This window comes from Alligator mississippiensis, chromosome 1 (assembly GCF_030867095.1).
Source record: "Alligator mississippiensis isolate rAllMis1 chromosome 1, rAllMis1, whole genome shotgun sequence".
Lineage (NCBI taxonomy): Eukaryota > Metazoa > Chordata > Crocodylia > Alligatoridae > Alligator > Alligator mississippiensis.
Window position 1 is genome coordinate 191957415 of NC_081824.1, and position 23232 is coordinate 191980646.

General features: G+C 40.7%; 1 protein-coding gene across 5 annotated transcripts in view; it reads right to left on the bottom strand.

Annotated features, from left to right (window-relative positions):
- Positions 1-23232, bottom strand: part of TRERF1 (transcriptional regulating factor 1) — a 141807-nt gene that overhangs the window by 29627 nt on the left and 88948 nt on the right. For 3 of the 5 annotated variants that reach the window (XM_059718256.1, XM_014598093.3, XM_014598089.3), the window contains exons 3-7: positions 11534-11626; positions 6747-8395; positions 6054-6103; positions 4692-4842; positions 3468-3716 (exon numbers count right to left, since the gene is read on the bottom strand). In XM_059718256.1, the coding sequence (XP_059574239.1) occupies positions 3468-3716; positions 4692-4842; positions 6054-6103; positions 6747-8153 (1857 nt within the window). In that variant the 5' untranslated portion in view covers positions 8154-8395; positions 11534-11626. The remainder of the gene's footprint in view (positions 1-3467; positions 3717-4691; positions 4843-6053; positions 6104-6746; positions 8396-11533; positions 11627-23232) is intronic. The other 2 variants (XM_006266028.4, XM_059718260.1) reach the window with 2 other exon arrangements.

Consider the following 23232-nt stretch of genomic DNA (forward strand, 5'->3'; position numbering starts at 1 on the left):
CTTGGGTTCAAATACCTGGTCTCTGTGATTTAGATCAACAGGTGTTGGTTATTCTGGAGAGAACCCCTCTCGCTCTCTCCTGTTGAGGCTGTTCCACTCAATAGTATTTTGGTCTCTCATATCCCAGCTAAGCAGTATTATGCAAAGGCTACAGAGCCAGTTTCTCTGGCACAATGAATACTGTATTTGCTTGCATACAACACAATCCCAAATATAATACACACCTTGTTTTTGAAAGGCAGAATGAAAAAAAAAGCAGGGACAGAGTCTAATTTTCAATTAACTCTCTTTCTTGCTTAACTAAAGGTGACAACTAGCTGCTCCTGAAGACTGGTCTTTGTGAGTGGATCTATGGTTTTGAAAGCAGCTAGAGTCTCCAAAATTGTGAAATAGGAGGCAGAGACTGGGAGCAACTAGCAGACTGTAAAATTGACCTAAGACAGTTTAGCTTGATCAGTGGAACATTAGGACCATTAAAAAGAGATGATTATTAACATCCGTGGAGTAAACAATGAGCCATTAAGGCAACTAACTCTTTCAACTACTTGAATAGTAATGCCACAGCTACTGCACAGTAGATCAGGAATCAAAGTAAGGTGCTTCTATCCTGGTCAGAAAAGCAGCTTCCCCACTTAATACACATACCCTTAATACAGTGGTTGGGGGGCTGGTGATTTCAGGATGTTGTGTGGGGAAAGGCACATGTTGTATATGAAAATAGTATTTAATTTTCTACATCAATTAGGACAGCTACAACGGGAGAAATGGAGAGAGGCACCGCTACAACAGTTAGGAGGCTGGTAGGTAGGACATTCACCCAGCCCTTGAAATCTAGGTTCAAAGTTCCTATTCCGAATAGGGCAGAGAAGGGACTTGAACCTTATTCAGTACAACTTTTGGGCATGGGAGAGGGAGTCTCTTGACTACATGCATTGGAAGTGTAAGCCAAAAAAAAACAAGTGAAGAGCAAGTAAACTGCTGTCTGTCTGCTCCCATGCTGGCCCCCACCTGAGAGGTGCTTCTCTCCCCTGATCTGCTGCATGCCACACAAAGTCTGCCTGTACCACTGGTGGCATACATGCCTCAGGTTGGCCACTCCTGAACTATACCATATGGCACTTCTGAAATATTAAATATGTCCCTGATGTTCAGGGCCCCAGAGCTCAGAAATGGCTCTCTAGTTCCCTGAAGCACTTGAGCCCAATTCACAGGTGCACACTGGGTGTGTTCTCACGCATCCCAAAAAAACACCACATGTCTAACAGCTGGGACACAGAGGGATGGATGCCCATTATCTCATTCACTTAACCGTGCCTTGCTGTTGTGGGCCATTTAGTTTCATTTGGTATTTATATATTTTTTAATTAATTCTATAAATCCTGGTTTTGCAAACCACAAGAGACATGATTAAAGCAAATCAGCTACTGTTCTTTAAATTAACAAAAATCTGTTTATGCAATCGCTTACTGGGACAATTTCCTTCCCAGAGCATCGGACAGCCACTCCCTAGCACTTGGATACGCTCCAGCTACTGTTGCTTGTCGAATCACCTTGGGGTGCTGGTATAAATTTTGTGTGCCCAACTGTACATGCATAATTTGCTTGTGCAAGAGACAGGACCATACACATATACTGACTGGAATCTACCACTGGCCAGTTTTGATGTCTAACTGATCTTTCTTAGAATCAGATTCTATTCCAACTTCTGTCCTCAAAGATGCCCAATTACCATATTTACCAGAATCCAAAACAACTTCAAATATAAAATAACCCCCCAATAATTAGATTTTATACATTAAAACGTTAACAAATTTGTAATTTTCCATGTACAGAATCTCATTATTGGAGTCGCCTTAATTGCCTTCATTTCATCCTCATCACCATTGCAGGGGGAAAAGCAATGGCAGAAGAACAAGTGACAGGGAAAGCAGCAGCAAGGGAAAGCAGCCTAACCCCTGGCCCCTGCATCACTTGCTCCCACAGTACTTACTACCCCCCCCCCCTCCCCTGCCTGCCTCCTCTGCTGCTTGTTCCTTCCTCCCAGTTACTTGCAGCAGCTCTGCTTTCAGTTCTGGCCCACGAGACAGTGCACACAGCAGCTCCAGCCCCAGCCCAGTAGCAGCAAACACTTTAGCCCTTGGCCCAAGTTGGGATCAGAGCCAGAGCAGCTCCCCTTCAGCTGGTGCAGTCTCTCCTGCATGCCACACTCTACATGCCACCCTTTCCACCCCCACATAATCCCCCTAGAGCTGCACATCATGTGGTCTCCTCCTTGCTTCCTCTCCCCCACCCCTCCACACTACAGTCTCGCCCCACCACATGCCCTGCTCCCCCCTGCTGCATGAGCCACCCCAGCCAGACAGCAGATCCAGCCCCTTCAAGGCCTTGTATTTGAATCCAAGATGATCCCATTCCCACCCCCACAACGAGGGGAAAAAAAATTTCATCTTGGATTTGAATAAATAAGGTAGAATCACTTCAGTAGTATTTACTATTCACATTTCCCAATACATTTTCCTCTTTGTACTCTTTGCAGTTACACTGCAAGTTCACAGGGAATAAAGACAGAGCCATTTCTACCATTGCTACTTTGAAAAATATAGCAAACTAAATTGTTTGCTAAGCATTCAATAAAACATTTGAGAATATGTTTGATTCCCACTGATGTTTTTTTGCCTTTACTTATTTCTAACATGCTTATCACCATCATGAAATAATATTGTTACAACTGTGAAGGTGCGGGAATATGAGAGTAGCAAGGTTTGGGAGGTGAGGCATCTTTTACTTGACCATGTATATAGCTGGGAGATAGAACAGACAAACTTTCAGATTTAAAGTGCCCTTCAGGTCACACTGTCCAGCAATTTCAAGTTTCTGTGTTAAACTAAAGCATTAACCACTACTACTTTTCCTTTGAGATTTAAGAATTTCTGGTGTTTTAACATGCAGCTCACATATATGCATAAGAAAAAAAAATTCCATTGTGAATCTCAGTGACCAGACAAGCTCTGCAGAGTTGCTTATTAGAGTATATAGCTCTAGTTATTATTGTACAGTTCTATGTTATCTAAAGCAGATAAGAAATACAAATATATTTTACTCAAACAGAAAGAAAATTAAACTGCTGCATTCAAGCAACAACATAAAAAGAAAAGCAGCACAAGAAGGAAAAAACAATGAAATAGAATAAATCCCTTTGTTTTAGTAGCACAGGAAAGTATTGTGCTCAGATTTCAAATGGTTTATTTCTGAGCATTAATGCTGTAGAAAGGATGAAATTACTATTTCCATGACTGACGGAAGATGAATTATTAACTGTATACTATAGGTATATAGTTCTGTGATGCACTAGGGTAAAATTTATTAAAATACCCTAGAATATAGATATTTAAAAATGAACTGAACTAAAAGCAAAGGGATTTAATAAGCACCACAGCACAAATAGTGGCAGGAAGGGCAGCACTCACAGAAGATGAGCAGGGATTGGCCACTTTTGGACTGCACGGCGGAGAGTAAGTCATCTTCACGAGAACTGGCATCTCATCATCTGATACAGAGTTGGCAGGCTTGTCTTTGACTGTGGTACTGTTGGTAGTGGGCTGCGTGCTGGGCTCAGGCGACAGAAGCTTTACAGGGACAGAAACAGGCATGACGATGGGCGCGAGGCTATCCACCTCTTTAGGCGGTTGCTGCTGTAGTGGTTTCTCGCTTTCCTCCTGCACAGACAATTAAAGGCTTTCAGCCTCAGCCAAATAGGGGTCTGCCAGATTTACCGACTACAGGAGAAGGATGGAAATGTTTGCTGTGCCCTGGAACAAAGCAGCCCTGGTGCAAACAAACCATGGCACTGCTTCCCAGGTTACATGTCTTTCCTGAATAATATCAGCTAAATAATTATGAGTTTACACAAAATTGGGCCTCAGAGATGAACACTTGTATAACGCTTCTTTTAAAGATGATCTGCAAAGGGGCAAATTAGCTTGTGCCCTTTTTATTGCCTTTCTGTGATGCACCAAGAAGGTAAACACTTTTTTCCTCCAATAAATATATATAGAGATCTCTCTCTCTCTATTAAAAAATATATAATTATATATACATTAGTTCCCTATTCAGATCTTATGTAACTTGGGAAACTCTGGAAACCTAAAGAACTAGCAGGATTATTCCATCAGCAATACTAAGAGAATACAACCACCTGATCAAGAGGAAAGTTACTTTTTATTCAGAGCAACTAATATTCAAGGTTGGTTTGCCTTTTGTTAATACCTGCATAACTAAAACATTTGGGCAAAAACTTGCCAAAAATTCAACACTCCTGTTTATTTCAGTTAAGGCCTGGAATGTTTACAATATACACGTATTAAGTTATCCAACTGGTAGAATGGAAAATAAGACCTGACATTCTGATATTTCTAATGCAGCTAATAGTTTTAAAAACTCAAACTAGCAGGCCTTTTTGTACGTTAGAAGTAAAAAAATGACACAAACAGGTGTTCTTCTTTTCCGGTCACCTTTAAACAAGGATTTTGGCCTATATATAAGCATAACTATATATACTTCTACTGCTGTAAACTAAAAAAAATTTAAGAAACTGGGGCAAACCCACTCTTTTGACAGCAAAGCAAAGCAAGCGGCAAACATCAACATGAAAGAAATGGAGAGGAAAATATTGAAGTGTAACAAATTCCTACCTGTTTAAAGCTCGGAGAGGCTCTTACTCCCCCATGTGACCTCATGTGACCATTTAGGGCTGGTAAACTCTTAAATTCCTTCAAGCATATTGAGCATGTTAGCTTGTTCTTTGTATTGGCTTTCTCAGGAAACAATCCTCTGTTCTGGTCACTATTTTTGAAAAAGAAGGCAAAAAGGATAAATTAGTTTCCCAGACATCAGGCATGTTTCATTACACATAGGGTCTTTAATCTGAGAATTTCAAAGCTATTTACCAGTGTAATGCAATTGTAATAGATCAGTAGTTCTCAATCTTTTGAGTCTTAGAGGCACCCTTAGACTCAAGACACCCCTTGGAAAATGCCAGATCTCAGCTTACACAGATTGCTTAATTATGGAAGAATATTAAGAGCAATTCTTTGGGTGCAAAGAGGAGGTTGGACAATCACCTATCTGGGGTCTTGTGAACCCAGCATTCATTCCTGCCTGTGGCAGGGGGTCAGGCTAGATGATCTGTTCAGGTCCCTCCTGACCCTAGCTACTATGAAACTCAGAAAGACCACAACAAATCAAAAATATTTTTGACGCCATGGATTCCTAATTAATCTCTCTGGGTTTATCTTGTGAATCGTGTGTAGGTGTCTGTACACGGAACGGTGCTAATATTGTGTGGCACCCTGCAAAATCCTTAAAAGGATCGCAAGGCACCCCAGGGCTGCAGTACCTTGTAAAAGATCATAAAGCTCTTCTATCGGGAGGTAATTATAGTACCCAGGATATGTATTCAAATACATACAGGCTCAAATTGATCTGAGCAAGTTCCAAACTGGATAGGAGAACAGGTGGCAAACAGGACCCAGAATCTTTTTTTAATATATGGCCCACAATATGGAAAAGCCTGAGAGTCCCTGGCCTAGGACAAGAAATAGGTCTCTTTAAGACCCATGTTTCCCCATCTGTGCTAACACTAAAAGAGCATTACAATATGGGTGCCCCTAAATGTGGCAAATGAGTTTGGTAGAAGATAGATCTTACCATGGTACAGATGGAGCTTGAGAAAAAAAAACACCCCCCCCCCCCCCCCCGATTCTGAACATTTTTTTCCTGCCAGTTGGAAATCTAAACAACATGCTATTCATCCCCTGCATATTTGAAAACTCCCTTACTTTCACTCATTTTTTAAAATACAGTGCTCCAAAATAAATTAATTTTGTTGCCATAAACTACACAATTTGATATCCACAGTGCATAAAACTTCCATGGTATCACAGAATAGTTTCCAGGACCAATAATGCTTTTTTTTTTTTTATTTGCCAAATTAATTTATCTTTAACCATAAAACAACTTCCCCAACTAACAACTCTATACCAAACTCATGATACCTTTGCTCAGGGGACAGTGGTTGCAGTCTGCCATCTGACAGTTGCATCTGCTATCACAGGGGAAAAAGAAAAGAAAAATATTGTTCAAGTTATACTAACGTATAGAAGAATTTCACAGATTATTACTATTATCATTATTAAAACAATTTACATTTTTCATTTGATTTTGGTGAAGGCCCTGACCTGATACTCCTAGAGAATGTAATTCTACATCTACCCAGAAAATAGATATATATGCCTTTGAGCACTGCTAGTGCCAGCTTCCATACACAGACCTGCTAATATGCCACTGAGTTCTGATCTAAAGGGATAACTGTTTGGTGCCTGGGGGTAGTTGGGTCTTCACATCCATTCAATCCCTGGAATTTTTAAGGAGGTTGCCAGGAAGATGGAAAATTCAAGCCAAAGGTGGCAGCATTTTTCCTGTAGTGGGAGTACACGTCCGTTAGCCGCTGATTTTTTGTTAATTATTATTATTATTATTATTATTATTATTAGTGAGGTCACAGACACTTGTCACTAACAACCCAGCCTAGAGCCAAATCACATCAGGGCAAGAGAGATTTCAGCGATTTCTTGAAACAAACCACTTTGCTTATGCCCTAGCCATCAAATCTCCTGTTACTGTTTTCCTCGTGTACAATGATTTTTCAGAAAAGAACCCTGTGAATGGAAATCTAAAACATTACATACCTGAGGCCAAATGGCAGTGGGAGATTCTTGCGGAGCTCCTTTGCTATTTAGATGGCCACCTGATGGTGGTAACAGAGTTCGATGAGGAAGAGTATTATTGACTGAATTAATTTCCTGCTCTGTGGGATCCTCGATTACCTCTGGTGCCGAGAGGCTAATATGGGAGTTCATCAGAGCTTGAGACCTGTTGTCACTTTGATACTGCTTATCCTGACTCGTGTCGTCTTCTTGTTGCTGCTCCTGTTGTTGTAGTAAGCTCTGTGAATACAAATGCCTATACTGCTGCTGTGGATCTTGGTAGCAATACTGAGGCACTGCTCCCAACTGTATAAGCTGTACAGGATGAGACTGATCCTGGGAATACTGGTGTGCTTCATGCAGAGTCTTTGGGTCAGGATCCCTGTGATAAGGCAGCTGCAAGTCCATCTGTTGCTGTGGCTGCAACTGCTGCATAGCAGGTTGCGTTTGATAATACTGTGCTATTTGCATTGGACACTGCCTTTGCTGCTGCTGCCGACTTAGTTGCTGCCCCTGCTGCATTTCTTGTATTGAAAACCGCTGCTGTCCTTGCTGTGGCTGCTGTTGCAGGTAATATTGGCTCTGCTGTAAATGCTGTAAATGTTGTGGTAACAGCTGCTGGGACTGCAATTGTTGCACATGCGGCTGGCCTGGCTGAACTGCAGAATGCATCTGCATTTGGGAGAGGTGTTGCTGGTAATCATAATACAACTGCTGTGGGTGCTGCATGACTTGCATTTGTTGCTTTTGCTGTGGGCTTGCAAAACTCTGATGTACTTGCTGTGGCACTTGTTGGTATCTTTGCACAGTGGAAGTTGCAGGCTGTTGCTCAATGCTAGACTTTTGAGACAGCAGTTGTCTCAATGCGCTGTCATTGACATTATCCATCACTGAAGACGGAGCATGCAAGACCTGAGTCATGTTGTTGACTTGAATTCTTAAGTTTTGGTTAGCAAATACTTGCGTAAAGGAGTCTAGTTTATGTAAAACCCCACTCGTGATTTTCTGTGATCGAACTTCATTAGCTGGAGAGTAGGGATATTGGTATCCATCAGCTGATTCACCCTGCCCTAGAGGGCTCCACATTGCATTCTGACTGTTTAAATTGTTCCTTACTGAGACATGGTTTCCTGCACCAGAATGTGTCCAACTGGTTGGTCGCGATGAATCCAATGACCCAAGGCTTTTTGAACCTACAGTCAAAGCTATACCGTCCCTTGAATCCTGGGGATACTGTGGAGAGAGGGGGGAAGCCTGAGAAGCATCCATGATTGATGTTCCGTAGCTGTGGTTTAAAGCAGGGAGAGAGTTTACCTGGTGGTGTTGGTAGTACAAGTTATCATTGCTGTTGGCAGTGTGGTTAGTTTTGTACAACTGCTGGTCCCCCATTTTGGTTACATTTGTCCTGACCTTACAGGTATGAAAACCATTAAAACCGCTTTAAACCCTGAGATGTTCTAAGAAAAAAAAAATAATAGAACTACTTATTATTCAGCTTGTCCATTTACGTTACAAAGACTAAATTCTCTCCAGTCTGTTTGTAATTCCAATTTCAGATTGATGTTGCTTCACATCTTCATAAAAGGACCAAAGCACAAGTCATAAACAGAACAATAGGTTCAGCCAGGCACCTAAGGAGGAACAGAAAATAAGGTGAGCGACTGCTTTCTACATAACCTTTAGCATATCCTTTGATGTAAAAACAAGTCTTGCAGTGTGAAAGACAATCGTATGCAAAGTTGCAGCCGTTGGGCTCTCCATAGCAGTTGGAGTGTTTCATCTCTTCCAATTATCCTGTTTTTACAGTTTCCTGCTTTTGCTTAAAAAATAAATAAATGTTGTACTTGGTTTTAGCTGGCCAAATACAATGCTCACAAGTACAGGTATGACTCAGAAGTTAAATATTCTGGTTAAATCTCATTTCCAGTGTTCCCAACTCTGTTCTTCAGAAACAACAGATATATTTGATAATCCTGAACTCTCAAACAAGTGCATATCACAGATGCCTCCAGTAGGTCTCATAAGGCAAGAGAGGACAAGGTGCCTGCACAGAGTACGTGTGGGAAGATGTGATGTGGGGTAAAGTACACACAGATAACATAGAGTTTAATTCCAATTCAAATTAACAAAAACAAAACAAAAAAGGGTCTCCAAATGCATCAGACAAGTGTCAGGGCAATTTTATTTCATGTTATCTTCAGGGAGATGTGGAAGGAAGAACTGCAAATCTGCTCAGTGGTTGAAAGCCCAACATTATATCAGTGACAAATAATATACAAGACTAATGCTTGCTCATACAACAGTAAATCCAAAAGTGACTACTAACCATGCCCATAATTTGGGATTCAAGTATTCATCTGCTGTATGAAGTTTCGGTAATTATGAAGACAAATTAAAAACTGTCCAAAATTATTTTTTTCCAAATGCTCAAGGGGTAACAGAAATTCTAATTTCTGTGCCAGTAGCTGTAAATAAATAGCAAATAAAGGTTATAGCAGCTGCAGGCACCTGTTAGGGCTGTGTGAAGCTTTGGTCCTGGATTCGATTTGGCCCAATTTGGTGGCTGAATCTCTGAATCCAAATCGAATCAGGAGACCCTTTAATCTCTCCAAATCAAATTGGAACCCTCTGAACTGATTCGGAAATATTTGGAGACTCGGACACAGAGATATAAGCGTTTTTCCTACATACCTCAAGGTACCAGGTGGCTCATGAACACTGAGATACTGGGGCAGATGGAGTGTCCCACAGGAGCATGGGAAGCTCCCCAGCACACTCAGCAGCAGACCTGGATGTGGACCAGAAGCACTTCAGGTCCACTGGGGAGCACGCTGGGAGGTCCCCCCTGCGCCCCCGGCTTGGAGACTGGTGCCTCCTGGGTCTGGGAGGGCACCCAGGGTCCCCCTGCAGCCAACTGCTGAGCCAAGGAGGCATGAGGAGGCCCCCCAGCAGGCTCTCTGGCAGACCTGGAAGTGGACCAGAAGTACTTCTGGTCCACTTCCGGGTTTGCCACTAAGCATGTGGGGGGAACCCCCGCACTCCTGTTGCTCCAACCGCCCCAGAATCTCAGCGTTCATAAGCTGCACCTGGTACCTCAAGGTATGTAGAAAAAAACATTTAAAGCTGTGCTCATGGCCAAATCGCTGGTTCTCTGAATCAGCATTGAATCTTCAGATTCAGCCAAATCAGATCAGGGATAGTGATCTGAATCAACTAAATCAAATGGCTGTCCCTGATTCAGGCTGAATCTGCATCGAATATGGACTGTTTAGCATGCTCCTACTAACTGTAGCCTGAAATGTCCCAGAAACATGTGGGGTAGGGTAATAAGGTGGTGTGTGTATGCACTTGCACACAGGCAGTTTCGTGCATTTTTACTGCAAAAACTTTCATCAGCTGCCACTTGCACTTACCTTTTCAATTATGGCATTTAATGGGTATGAATTACCCCAAATATACCCTTCTTCCCCCATATATTTATATGTTGCTCCAGAGAATTTCACAATTTACTCTACCAGATTTCTGTAGATGGACAATTTATTTCAAACAAACAGTCAGCCTTCAGGCACACTTCAGAAACTTCTATTTAAAATTCTAAAGATGAAGCCTATACAGCAGTGGTTTTCAACCTGTGATCCGCAGACCCCTGGAAGTCTGCTAACCATATCTAAGGGGTCTGTGAAAGATGACCATGAATAATCAAAAGTATGTTAATAACCACATTTACAATTCAAAGGGATCCACAACTCTATTAAAATATTTTAGGGGTCCATAAAAAGGTTGAAAAATCACTGCTACACAGAACGTCCAAGGAACAATAAAAAAAAATATGATATTTCATATTGACCACCATCTACTTTTAGAGAAAGTATGTTTGTTTTATGCCCCTTCCAGAATAGCTATGGAATTGTGAGTGGATGCTTCTATAAAAGAGACAGAGTGAGGAGAAGAGAGAGTGTGATCTACCACAAAACAGACAGACAAGGTTCTTTAGGTAAATCTGATATCTTTTATTAGACCAACTCAAATAGTTGTAAAAATTCTTCTTAGCAAGCTTTTGGGTTTAAATACCCTCCATCAGGCTGAGGAAGCAGCTGCGTAAGAATTTGTCCAACTACAAGTTGCTCTAATAAAAGATACCAGATTTACCCAAATAACCTTGTCTGCCTATGTCCTCAGACCAATATGGCTACAACCTACACCCCTGCCACAAATGGATACCTTTACTATGTGAGGAGTAAAAAAAACGGTATGCATCTGTACTTAATAAATAGCATTAGCCTGTTTCATCTTGTGTTTTCATTCCTTTCTTAAAGCTTTCTGAGGTGACTATTCTGGATAGTCACTAAGTAGGAGACATATTAGGGACACAATAAATGGGTGCATCCAAGTGTCCAAGAGAGAGAGAGTTAAGCAGTAACAGTTCTTTAAAATGTTAAGAATAATAAAAGTATCACTATATAAATAAATCTTTGAGGCCACAGAAAATCCATACGATTTATTTATAAAAATAGATTAAATGGGAAAACCCTTCCCCCTCATCCTGGGGGAGGACCAAGATAGCAAATGTTACTTTCTACTCCAGGAGCAGCTGCAAGTAGCTCAGAGAGAATTCTTGTGAGAGACCATCCAACAAACTCCATTTACTGCAGCTTTGAGTAGAAACTGAGAATATGACTCACTATCCACAGAAAAGTTAGAGCCACAAGTGTTTCTGAAAGGTATGCGCAAAAATCTTGTTCACAAACCCCTTCTCTTCATAAGCTTACCTCCAGCTTAGGTGGTGGGGCCTATCATTCTCTTTTAGATGGTGTGCAGTGTTGCCATAGCTGTCATGCAGAAACAAAATGCTGTGCGACAACCTGAAAGAAAAGTATAATGAAGTATTATGAATTCATTTGGTTATTGAATTATTATGTTCAAATGCCAACTACCAAGTCACAGAGTTGTACCTATAGGAACTTAAGGTGGAAGGTGAGCTCTCTCATTTGCTTAAACAGCTAAACCATTCCTTTAAGGGTCATCAAGACAGAGGAAGGAAAATATAAAAGCAAGTTTTGTCCAACTGGACTCTTTCAACTCACCGCATATACAAACTTATTTTACCTGTCACTTTTATATTAGAATCATCAATACCCACTCATGCAGTAGCATTTTTTAAAATAGCTTCAGTTGCTAAAAGTAATAATCTATGGCCCTGATCCTGATCAGTGCTGAGGGCTTTCAAATGGCTTCAAAAGAAAAGAATGCTGCCCAAGGAACAGACTACATTATAAATCAGTGATTTTTCACAGTTCATCTTTTCCAGATGTGTTTCCACAAATCCTTTAAGCATCTCTAGGACTTCTGACACTACAGAGCTACCCTAGCAATGGGAACACAATACTGGAACTATTAAATCTTATTTTATCAGAAAAAAAAAAAAAGTCAAGAATGAAGACACAGCTTCTGTGGACTACTTGGTAAAAGACATACTCTCTTCAAGGCTATGGATGAGTTCTGTCCACAATAATGAATTTCAACAGGACCAGGAACTCATAGCAGCTCCCTTCTCAGTATGCCTTCTCCCATAGCTAAGGTTTGTAAATATTCCGTTCTGAGGACCACCAGAAAAGGTTTCCATGTAATACTGTCCATTCTTAGACCCATGGTTCACAACCTTCTGAGACTTGAGGCACCCTTCCTTTGACTCCAGCCATACTTTCATAACCTTTGTGAATTGAGCAGCACCCCATTTCACAAACTAATTTCTTACAGCACTTGCTTCCCTGCAGAGGGGCCAGGCAGCAGCCAAGCAGGAAGAAGCCTGAGACTGCATTTATCTCCTCATACCTGGCTCTTGCTCCGGCATCCTGGTTGAGAATCACTGCCCTGGAACAAAGTTCAAAAACTATAAAAACATACCCATCCAAACCCAATGAAATACCACCATTCTCTAAGTCCTTTCTTCTTCAAATGCATGTAAACTTAAAAGGAAATACAAAAAGACCTTAAAAGTCATTCCTGGAACCAGGCCACAGAAAAAAATTCTGGTGAGATTAAGTATGGGAATATTTCAAAGTACAGCTGTCAATTAATTGCAGTGAATGTGTGCAATTAAGGCAAGAACCAATTAACACGTTAATTTCTTTAACACATTGATTGTGCACATGGTTTTGGACCCTGTGCCCAGACTGCCCTGCCCCACTGCTGTCATCACTGCCTCCAGGCTGCCCTGAGCAGCCAGGCTGGCAGCACCCAAGGTTTGGGGCAGGTAGTGCTAGGCCACAGCAGGGCTGCCTAGCATCCTCGAGCCCAGGGCGGGTCAGGACTGCCTGGGACTCACTGAGCAAATAAGCAGGGAAGTTCTGGCCTTGGACCAGGGCTGGGGCAGCTGCCCCCTGCCCAGGCTGCCCATGGCCTCTGCTGCTGGGGTGAACCCACTGCTGCTCAGGTCAGGGAGTGCGCCAGACTGAAGGCAGCTCTGCTAAGACCCTGCGCTCAGATTGGGCATCCTGCCAGGGTGTGCAGGGCTCCCTGCTCCCCAGGATCCAGACACCCGCCCCCCACAGGCATCCCTTTTCCCCTGGCTCCAAACCCCCCACACCTTCACAAGTTCCTGCCCCCCTGCCACACACCCACCCCCCAACCATATAAAGTAGCTGAATAACTTTGCATAATTTTGAGTTTTTTTATGCATTATTGTGATTTTTTAGCAGAGATTAAAATTGCGATAGCGATTAGACTAAAAAAAATTAGTCACAATCAATTTTTTAAAATTGTTTGACAGCCCTATTTCAAAGTTGGGGACCCTTATCAAAAAATACCTTATTTTCCATCCTCTTTACAATCATTAGATCCAAATGCTCTAATTTCATGGTCGGATGTGGAAGTAGTTCATCAAGGCGATTAAAAATATAGAACCACACTTTTAACCAAAAATCAGGATCTTAAAACACACTTGCTGAACTTTCCCACAGATCAGGTTACTCCTGTACACCTACAGTTGCCTGTTTGTTTCCTGCTACAAGTCTAGGGCAAAATATTAACTTAAAATATTATATACATTTTAAATATTATATATTTAAATATTATAATTCAGCGATAAGAAGTTGCAATATATAACAAACAATAAATTTGTATGCCAATCAGATTATAATTTCTACTATATTATGGAATAGACTTTTCCCAGAAGTAGTACAATCACCTACTCTGGCTATCTTAAAAATACCTAGACATTCAACATCTATGAATTTATGAGGAAAGTTGACCAAAGACTGCAGGGCAGCTGACTGCAGAAAACAAGTGGACCCATTAAAGGGCCATAAACTTAATAATGACCTAAGCTGTCTCAGTGCTCTCTATATAGTAGTGACTTAAAATGTAATCAGATCCATAGACTGTATCCATTTAATTTCAGGTTTTTTCCGCAGTCTTATTAATCAAATGTCTACACATTTTTATAGCTGTGCTCGCTCAGAGATAAAAGGTTGCCTGCTCCAGTTTCTTTGTTTTAAGATATCTAATTGCACACATTAGAAACAAGAGAAAAAGGCCTCAATGCTGAACAACCTCTGTACATTTAATGCAGGAATTTTAACTATTTTACTCACAGAGCAGCAGCATTTTAACACTGTAAATTGCTTGCAGCATGGATCTTCTTTATTTTCTTGCATAATTACAAACACATAAGCATGAAGAACAAGCACATTTAAGGGAGGCAGGGGGGAGGTGGGGGAAAGAGGAGGAAAGTGTGCATGTGCGTGCATCTTGGTTTGCTCTGCATGTTCCTTAGACTGGAAATAGTAGTGAAGCATGTTTGGATTCTGACAGAGGTATTTCAGATTTCTAGTTTGTGTTTATTAGAACATGAAACGTCCTGCTTAACAGTGGGTAAGCAGAATAAAACAACATCTACTACTATGAAAAGTGACTGGGTCAACTGTAAAACATGGAATAAAGCAGGTGTGAAGGAGGTGGTAACGGACTAAACTTTTCTTGAATTCAGAAATTAATTTGAGAACTCTGAGGATATGTCTAAACATAGTTAAGAAACAAGTCTGATGACAGTAACAATGAATAAAAAAAAAAAAAAAAAAAATCTGGTCCAGGGTCTGGGACCTACTATTTTAAGTCTTGAATCAGTGCCAAAATGGACACACAAGAGCACTAACCATTTCAATATTAACATTTCCTGAACCATTAGGGCTAGCAGCACCTTCCCCGCTTTCTCAATAGAATATTAAAATTGTATCTTTCTAACTGCTGTATCACATTTTTTCTCTACTGCACTTCAATTCAGATCTGATTTTAGTGACTACTTTCAGCAAGGCCATTAAAAACCAGGGCCAAATGTGTACATTCACAGACAAGCTAGAAGTGAATGTTAAGAATACACAGTATTAATTGCCAATTCTGGTGGATCTTGAGAACACTGGCAGCTAACATAAGTCACAACCTGAGAGAGAATAGAAAGAAAGCCAAATAATGAGTAGATGAGTCTGATTTTAGTGTAGTGTATGGGTGCCAATACACTTATTCATTTTTTAAATATTGGTTGCTATTAAATGAGGCAAGTTTTCAGTATTTTCACAAATGCTTCAAAAAAATCATATCCTTCTGCAATACAGTTCTCTTTCTTCTAGCACAGTATGAAATGCTATTGGAACCTCATGTGGTTGTTGACATCACAGGCTATTCCTGTTTCCCCTTTTACCAGAGGGATCCAGAATGTCCCAATTATGTCTTGTGGAGAAAATAGGTTTGAGGTCGGTAGAAAAGTCAGCATTTCTTCACTATAACCAATTTTTGGATAAAATAAATTGACTGTCTTAGGAAAGCTGCTAAAAAAGATATGTAGAAACAATATGCTCTTCTTTTGATGACATTAAACAACAAATAAAACACATTCCTTGAACTTAGCCAGTTAATTTAGGCTTTCTACAGAATGGCCAATATCTTTGTTATTCAAAAAGAATAAGTTAATGATTTTACTTGGATACTAACTCAATTTAGAGCAGAGGAGATAAAGTTTCTTGAGTCCCAAAGAAATTGAGAGTTGCTCTGTGAATCTGATTATCTTTGTTGTTAGCTAAATTGCTTTACTATGTCAAGGTACTTGAAAGAATTCTCAGCACCATGACTCAAGCTTTTATCATATTACTCCATAAAAATTGTGAAGATAAAGTTACTGGATTGCTTTCAAATACAAATGCAAAAACTCTTTATTGAGTCCATCAAGAAGGGACTTGAGTTGCATACGCCCGAACTGACAAATAACATATAGATCAGACAGGATTTAATAAAGAGTCGGATCACTTTTGATCAAGACAGGATTTTACACGTATATTTCTTCTGTAGGCCCATCTGATCAAAGGTGAAGAGCTCTTTGAGCTATCTTTTTCCTGAACCATCCTTTACTGATCTGGGTACATAGAATACTGTTTTTATAAACTGTATTACAGCCCTCTTCATTGAGACTATACCAGAAGCTTTACCCTTAATACATATAATAGGCCGGGAACTCAGCAGACTTGTCTAAAACCTTATTTCTCTTCCAACTAGTCACTGAACCAAGAAGCACTGATGCTATTGAAACTTGGTTTAGTAAGCAAAAGGATCAGACAGAAGAGCTGTTCATGAAAAATAATCTTGGACTGAGTTATCATGAGTTAATTCAGTTTGTTTAAAAGCTGCAGAATACAAAAATAGGTCTATAACTACAGCTTTTGGACTTCAGAAGGGCAAACATTGAGTAACCAAGGAAACAAGTTAGCCAAGCCTTACTGGACTCAGGAACTCAAGGATCTGAATATGGAAGAGGAATGGAATAACCTTAGGTCAAAAGTAAATATATGTTCCAGCATCCTGAGTAAGAGAAAAAAGCCGGTAAAAAGATCTGTAGTCCTACCTAGATAAATAAACACTTAAAATAGGATATAAGGAATAAGCAGAGAACCTACAACAAATGGGAAAAGGGACTGATTAGCAGAGTAGGTCTCCCTCGGGGTGCATCTATACTGGCTCTGTTTTGTCCTCAAAGCTACTGCAAAAAAGTAAAGTCTACACACCCACTTCAAAACTGGGAACTGAGGTGATGCATATGCTTTGCAACCATCCCCAAACACCATTCTCAAGAACAATGGTGGTGGGTGCCTCTAGGATGTTTTCACTACCTTAGTCCCCGATTTGAAATGAATGCAAGGACCAGGTGTGAACATATGAAATTTGCTGTGGACACAGAGCTCATAGAATCATAGAAATTTAGGGTTGGAAGGGGTCTCAGGAGGTCATCTAATCCAACCTCCTGCTCAAAGCAGGACCATCCCCAACTAGATCATTCCAGCCAGGGCTTTGTTGAGCCAGGCCTTAAAAGCCTCCAAGAATGGAGATTCCACAACCTCTCTGGGTAACTTGTTCCAGGGCTTCATCATCCTCCTAGTGAGAAAGTTTTTCCTAATATCCAACCTAAACTTCTCTTGCTGCAACTTGAGACCATTGCTCCTTGTTCTGCACAGCTCCATGTTCTTTGAACCCCACTTTAGGTACTTAAAGGCTGCTATCAAATCTCCCCTCTGTCTTCTTTTCTGCAAACTAAATAAGCCCAACAGTTCTCTCAGCCTCTCCTCAGAAGTCATGTGCTCCAGGCCCCTAACCATTTTCTTTGCCTTCCACTGGACTCTCTCCAATCTGTCTACATCCTTTCGGGGGGGGGGGGGGGAAGGAGGGGGGAGTCCATTCATCCAACCCATACTTCCTCATCATGCTTGCAAGAATGCTGTGGGAGACTGTCAAAAGCCTTGCTTAATTCAAGGTATATCACATCTACTGCCCTCCCTCAGTCCACAGAGCCTGTCGCATCATAAAATGAAATCAGGTTGGTCCAGGCTTGCCTTGCTCTTGGTGAATCCACAGTAGCTGTTCCAGATCACCTCGTTCTCCTCTAGGTGCTTTACAATAGATTTCTTGATCTCTAATTCCCCCCAGATCCTCCTCCTTCCTCTATCTTAAAGATGGACACTATTCCTTTTCCAATCATCTGGGGCCTCATTCCCAGAGGACAGCCAATTCCTTCAGTACTTATGGTGTATCCCACCTGGCCCTACTGACTTGAAAATATCTCTAGTAATCCCTAACCCATTCTATAATTGAACTAAACTGTTTATCTCCTTTCCAATCTTTGCTGGCACCTGAGATCTCCATCAAGTAGCTGCCCCTATGTTTGAGGACAGTAAAGACTGAAGTAAAAAAGATTTTACTCAAACTTCTATGTAATCGTGAGATCGTTAGTCTTGTTTTGTGCCCCCCTTTGTATCGTGTCATGCTGCCTTCATTCTGTGATCTCAAAATGTTGCATCTTCTGCAGGGGTGGGCAAAATGTGGCCCGTGGGCCAGATGTGGCCTGCTAGGCCATTCTATCTGGCCCGCAAGGCCCCTAAACATTAATTTTCTTAATGTTTTATCTGCCCCTGGCTGCCTGTCATGTGGCCCTCGATGGCTTGCCAAAACTCAGTAAGTGGCCTTCCACCCGAAATAAGTGCCCGCCCCGATCTACAGCCAAAGCAAAATAATTGAAACTAATTTTCCCATACAATGTCTATTATAAAATACCACCTATGGCCTCCAACTTATCCTGAGTCCTGAACATACTTGCAAAGATTATGTTATTATTGCAATGCAATCAAATGCTCTGTTCATAGACATATGGTATCATCAGGTAACACCACCCATCAATCTGGAGTGAAAGTGCTGTCTGTACTGTATGACAAGGGATTATGGTTCCTATGCCATTCACCCTAGAAGACATTCCCTACATAAGAAAAAGTTGCTGATATTACAGTGATAGTTGGACAAATTGCTCAATGGTCAAACTTTCACGTGGGTTTCCTAAAGCTACAGGTCAAAATACTAGTTATATTACTAATATCTTCCTAGATTGTACATGATCTGGTATGGGCTGAAGGACAGGATATATTTTTGCACAGGAACAAATTAAAAACCAAAACCTTACTTCCCTCCACTGCAAAGATAGTAGTGATCTCTCAACATTTTCTGAAAGGGATCGGTTTATAGCATTCAAAAAAGTGCTATAAACCTCACAGAATACAAAGGGTAGTTGGGTTGGCCTTGGGATTATAAAATTAAAAGGATGATTTTGCCACAGACAAGTAAAGGTATCACATTCAAGAACGAAAGGAATAGTGGCAGACAATGGTACAATCATGCTGTTACTCAATTCAGGCACTCAAGTCCACATGCAATATAACATGTACTTATTTTAAACCAATTAAATAAAGATGCACTCTTTTTGCACATGCTATGTATAAGAAGGTTTTTAGTAACAGTTTAAAAGGAAGAAAGGTTTGATGCTTCAGTGAGCTGGGATCTGATCCATCGCTCTGTAAACATGAGAATAGACTTTTTGCCCATGTCAATGACTTTGCATTAGGCCCTAGGAAAGCTGTGTCAACTATAAGAGACATCATGAAAAATGACACTAAGAAGTTTACATGGGAAGAACCTCAATGGTCAGTTCTTTCTCACCACTGCACTCTGCGCACCGATTGGTCATTTCCATTACACCAGATGTACTCTGACTTATGATAAATATTTTTAAAAGTTCCACAAGTGGGTTCCAAGTGCATATGACAACTAGAAATATATATATAGACACTTAAAAAAAAAAGAAAAAAGAGAGAGAGAGAGAGAGAGAGAGAAACTTGGGAGCAGCTCCCCTAAATCAGAAGACTATAAGAGAATCAATGAGGAAAAATACACCTGCACAATGACCCTGTCATGTCACAATTAATATCAACTCTTGTTGCAGCCCACTTTCAATAAAAAAAATAGAGGGGGAAAATGGGCTTTCTAGCATGACCCGAAGATCATCAAATTCAATCAAACTAACCAAAAGAGAGAGATTGAATTCTAAAGGTGAAAGCCTTATTGGCAGCTCCTCCCTTTTATATATCACAGAGACTCCAATTTAAAACGTCTCATTTGACTGCAAATCTTGGCAGCCCTGCACAGGGAGATAGGCAGTTCCTCTGAGAAGATGCATTGCAGTGAGGTGATATGGATCTACTCGTCTCTCTGCCAGACTCTGTTCTTATACTGGAACTGGTCACTACTGTGTCTTCTTATCCCCCAGAATGACTGAAAAGTGTGCGCCACTACTGAGCCTATGTTTGTAAACGAACTTTTTGACAAAGACAAGAAAGTAGAGTTGACCTTGATACTAGCAAAAAGAGAGAGAAAGAAAAAAAAAATATATATCCACATCTTTGTTCTGTTTAATACAGCTGTCTAGCCTTGCCAAGGTTTGTTTTAAACTTCATTAAAAATAATTGCTTTAACATGAACCATGACTCAAGTCAATGCACATTTTTTACATGTCTCCATTCTGGTATGGAAAGCCCTAATATTAGAACTAAAAATTCTAGGATATTCTGTAAACTTGCTTCTCATGCTTCCCTACTATGGTGCAGGGCTGAAGCAGGAAAAGCAATCAACAGGAATGTTTAAGGCATAAGAGAAAGCAGTTAACCTCTCCTTGTTTTTACCCTTTCTGTTCATTATTTTTCTCCTACAAGACTTGTCCTTATACCTCCATTTCATACAATATACTGATGGTCTGAATAAGAACTTAAATTTCCACAACACGAGGCCAAAAACCCATGCAAACATGTTTTCTGCATTGCTACTCCATAATGAAGTAGATTATGAAAGGTTTTTTCCCCCAAAAAGTTGAAGAACTGCCAATTTGTTCACTGACTGGTGAATGTCAAGCAACAGCCATACTTACTGCAGTACTAAAAACATGAGTTATACAAAGACTACATGTTAACAAATGTTTTACCCACATCATAATCTCTTCATACATTTTCACCAGCTACTGAAGTTAACCACATTTAATTTCCACATTTCATTAAAAAGCCAATGAAATGTCTATTCCTGTGGCCATGAATTATAATTCTGTACATCACAACCTGCATATGATCCAAGTACCATACGGAACCAAATACAAACGAGCACTGTCAACATTTAAGTGAAGAGCTAAGCCACTGATCAGCTATCAGATATACAATATACAGTAAAAGCTCTGTTACCCAGCATCCCCTGGGAATGGGGGATGCTGGATAACAAAATATGCCAGTTAATTGAGCGGCCCCGGCTGCCGCTTCTCCCGCCATATCTGGGGCGTCCCTCTGCCCCTCCTGTGGGCCCCTTGGGACACAGAGGTGGGTCCCACACAGCCCCATGCAGCCTGTTACGCCCACAGGCCATGGGGGCTCGGCAGCGCAGGCTGCTTTGCCCCGAGCCATGGGGCTCAGAGAAACCAGAAGTGCCACAGTGGGTTTCACTTCATCTTACAAGCCAGCATGCTGGTTAGCAGAGCATGCCGGCTTGTAAGATGCCGGATAACAGAACTTTTACCGTATATTGTTCCTCTCCATGCTGTTAGGATTGAGGATAGTCCAGAGAAATAAACAGCAAGAAATGCCTTATATGGAAATGTGAAGCATTACTGAATTATCACAGATGCAAATACAACTCAATGCATTTCCTCTCCCACCCACAAGAATGGAGACATTTTCCTGAACTTTAGTGTGCTTGAATTGTACCGAAGAGCTGAGAATTAAAATAAGTCTTTCCCAAGCAGAACAAGGGAACAAAGGAATAAATACTAATCAAATCATTAAGAGCAGGGGCTTCACTTCATCTTTGCATTTTATCAGAACAGAACTTCAAGTCCCTTGGTGTTATTGCAAAACAAAAACTTATAAACAAGACAAAGGTTCTGAAACTGAGCTCTCCAGATTAAGAGTCTTTGGAAAACATAATTATAGATGTGTGAAAAAGTTTTACAGACTTGTGCTAAGCCAAGATCATATGTAATAATATCAACATAAAGGGAGAAGAAATAATTATGGAGCGGCACCTCTAGATCAAAGTTTTTGGTGCGGCATTTTAATCTAGTTCAGCCTGCACATTAAACATAATATTAAAATTACCTTCAAGATTTGTGCTGTGATTACTGGCTTGTTCCTTGAAGTACAGGTGCCTTCCCTGAACCCTGGCGCTGCATGGGAGCCAGTGATAGAATTTAAGTACACATTCTGTGGCGTGATGGCCCTCCTGTGAAAGCTTAACAGGAAGATGAAAATGCTATACTATGTAAATCCTAGTGAAAGACCCACAACACTGGGAATACATTTCATTAATCATTTACCTCCTCTTTCATTTTTAACCTCCCTCAAATAGGTCAGTGCCTGAACTTCCCCTTACTAGGGACCCATATCTCCAGCTGTGAAACAAATATTTGATACCAATAGGACAGTAATCTACAGAACCCCAAAGATCAGCATGGAATAAAAATGAGGGCCTGGATTGTCTCTGATCATCTATATTGGCTCTATCTCCATTTTTTCCTGATTGTGTAGACTGGTTTACCATTAAAACCTGAACATTTACCATATGCAGTAGCTAAATTTACTGCAATATTTCCAATTTAAAGTGTAGAACATTTAGTAAAAGATTAAAAATAAATAAGGAAGTATTCCGCCTTTTATTTTTGAGCAGCACCTTCTGTTCCTACAAGTACCCAAATCAGGCCTAAATAAGTTTCATCTAGTTCTAACAGATGGCTAGACTTAATCCACTGAATGTGAATGTTTTTTCTGCTACCTTTACCATTATTTCCATTACTACAATAGAACCTGGATACTTGGCAAGTTCATCCTTCATCCCTCTCATGAAGATAAGGATTTGTTAACTAGCCAGGAGAGTTTATATCCACAGCAAACTGATGCTCAGGATCATTGGGATGCTCCAGGGGTTTTGATTTCAAAGGGTGCTGCTGCTACAATCAGCTGCACAGGACCACTGATGAACTCCAGCTGACTGGAGAAGTGGTGCCCTTTAAAGTAAAAGCCACAGCAAGCAACTCATGCCTGGTCTTTAATCTGGCACCCACTGCAAATGAAGTGAGTTGTGAACCACCTAGGTATGAATGACATGGGTCCTCCTGCATAAACAACAAAGCCAACGTTGGAAGAACATAATTAAGGTAGCAAAAGTCAAGCACTCAGAAATTAGGAAATACCAACACAAAAATAGATATCAATTAATCTTAAAGGGCAGAATGAAAAATTCTGCTAGACATTTTCATTATGGCTAAGTACAGTCATTTAGGGAGGTTAGATTGAGTTAAGAACAGCTACCCAATCTAACTTAGTTTGCCCAGGTGCAGACCTACACATGCGCTTTAATGTGCAATAGTCTATTCTACCGTGCATTAAAGCTATGCATGCGTAAACAACCATGCTAATACACTAATGCGAATTAGAACAGGCTACTTCACATTAAGCATCACCTAAAAAGCATTCACTTGTGCTACTGTGCATTAACAGAGCCTAATGTACATTTATTTAGTACCTCATATTGCAGGTACTAAATTTAATGTGCATTAGGAAAAGCGCGTTAATAC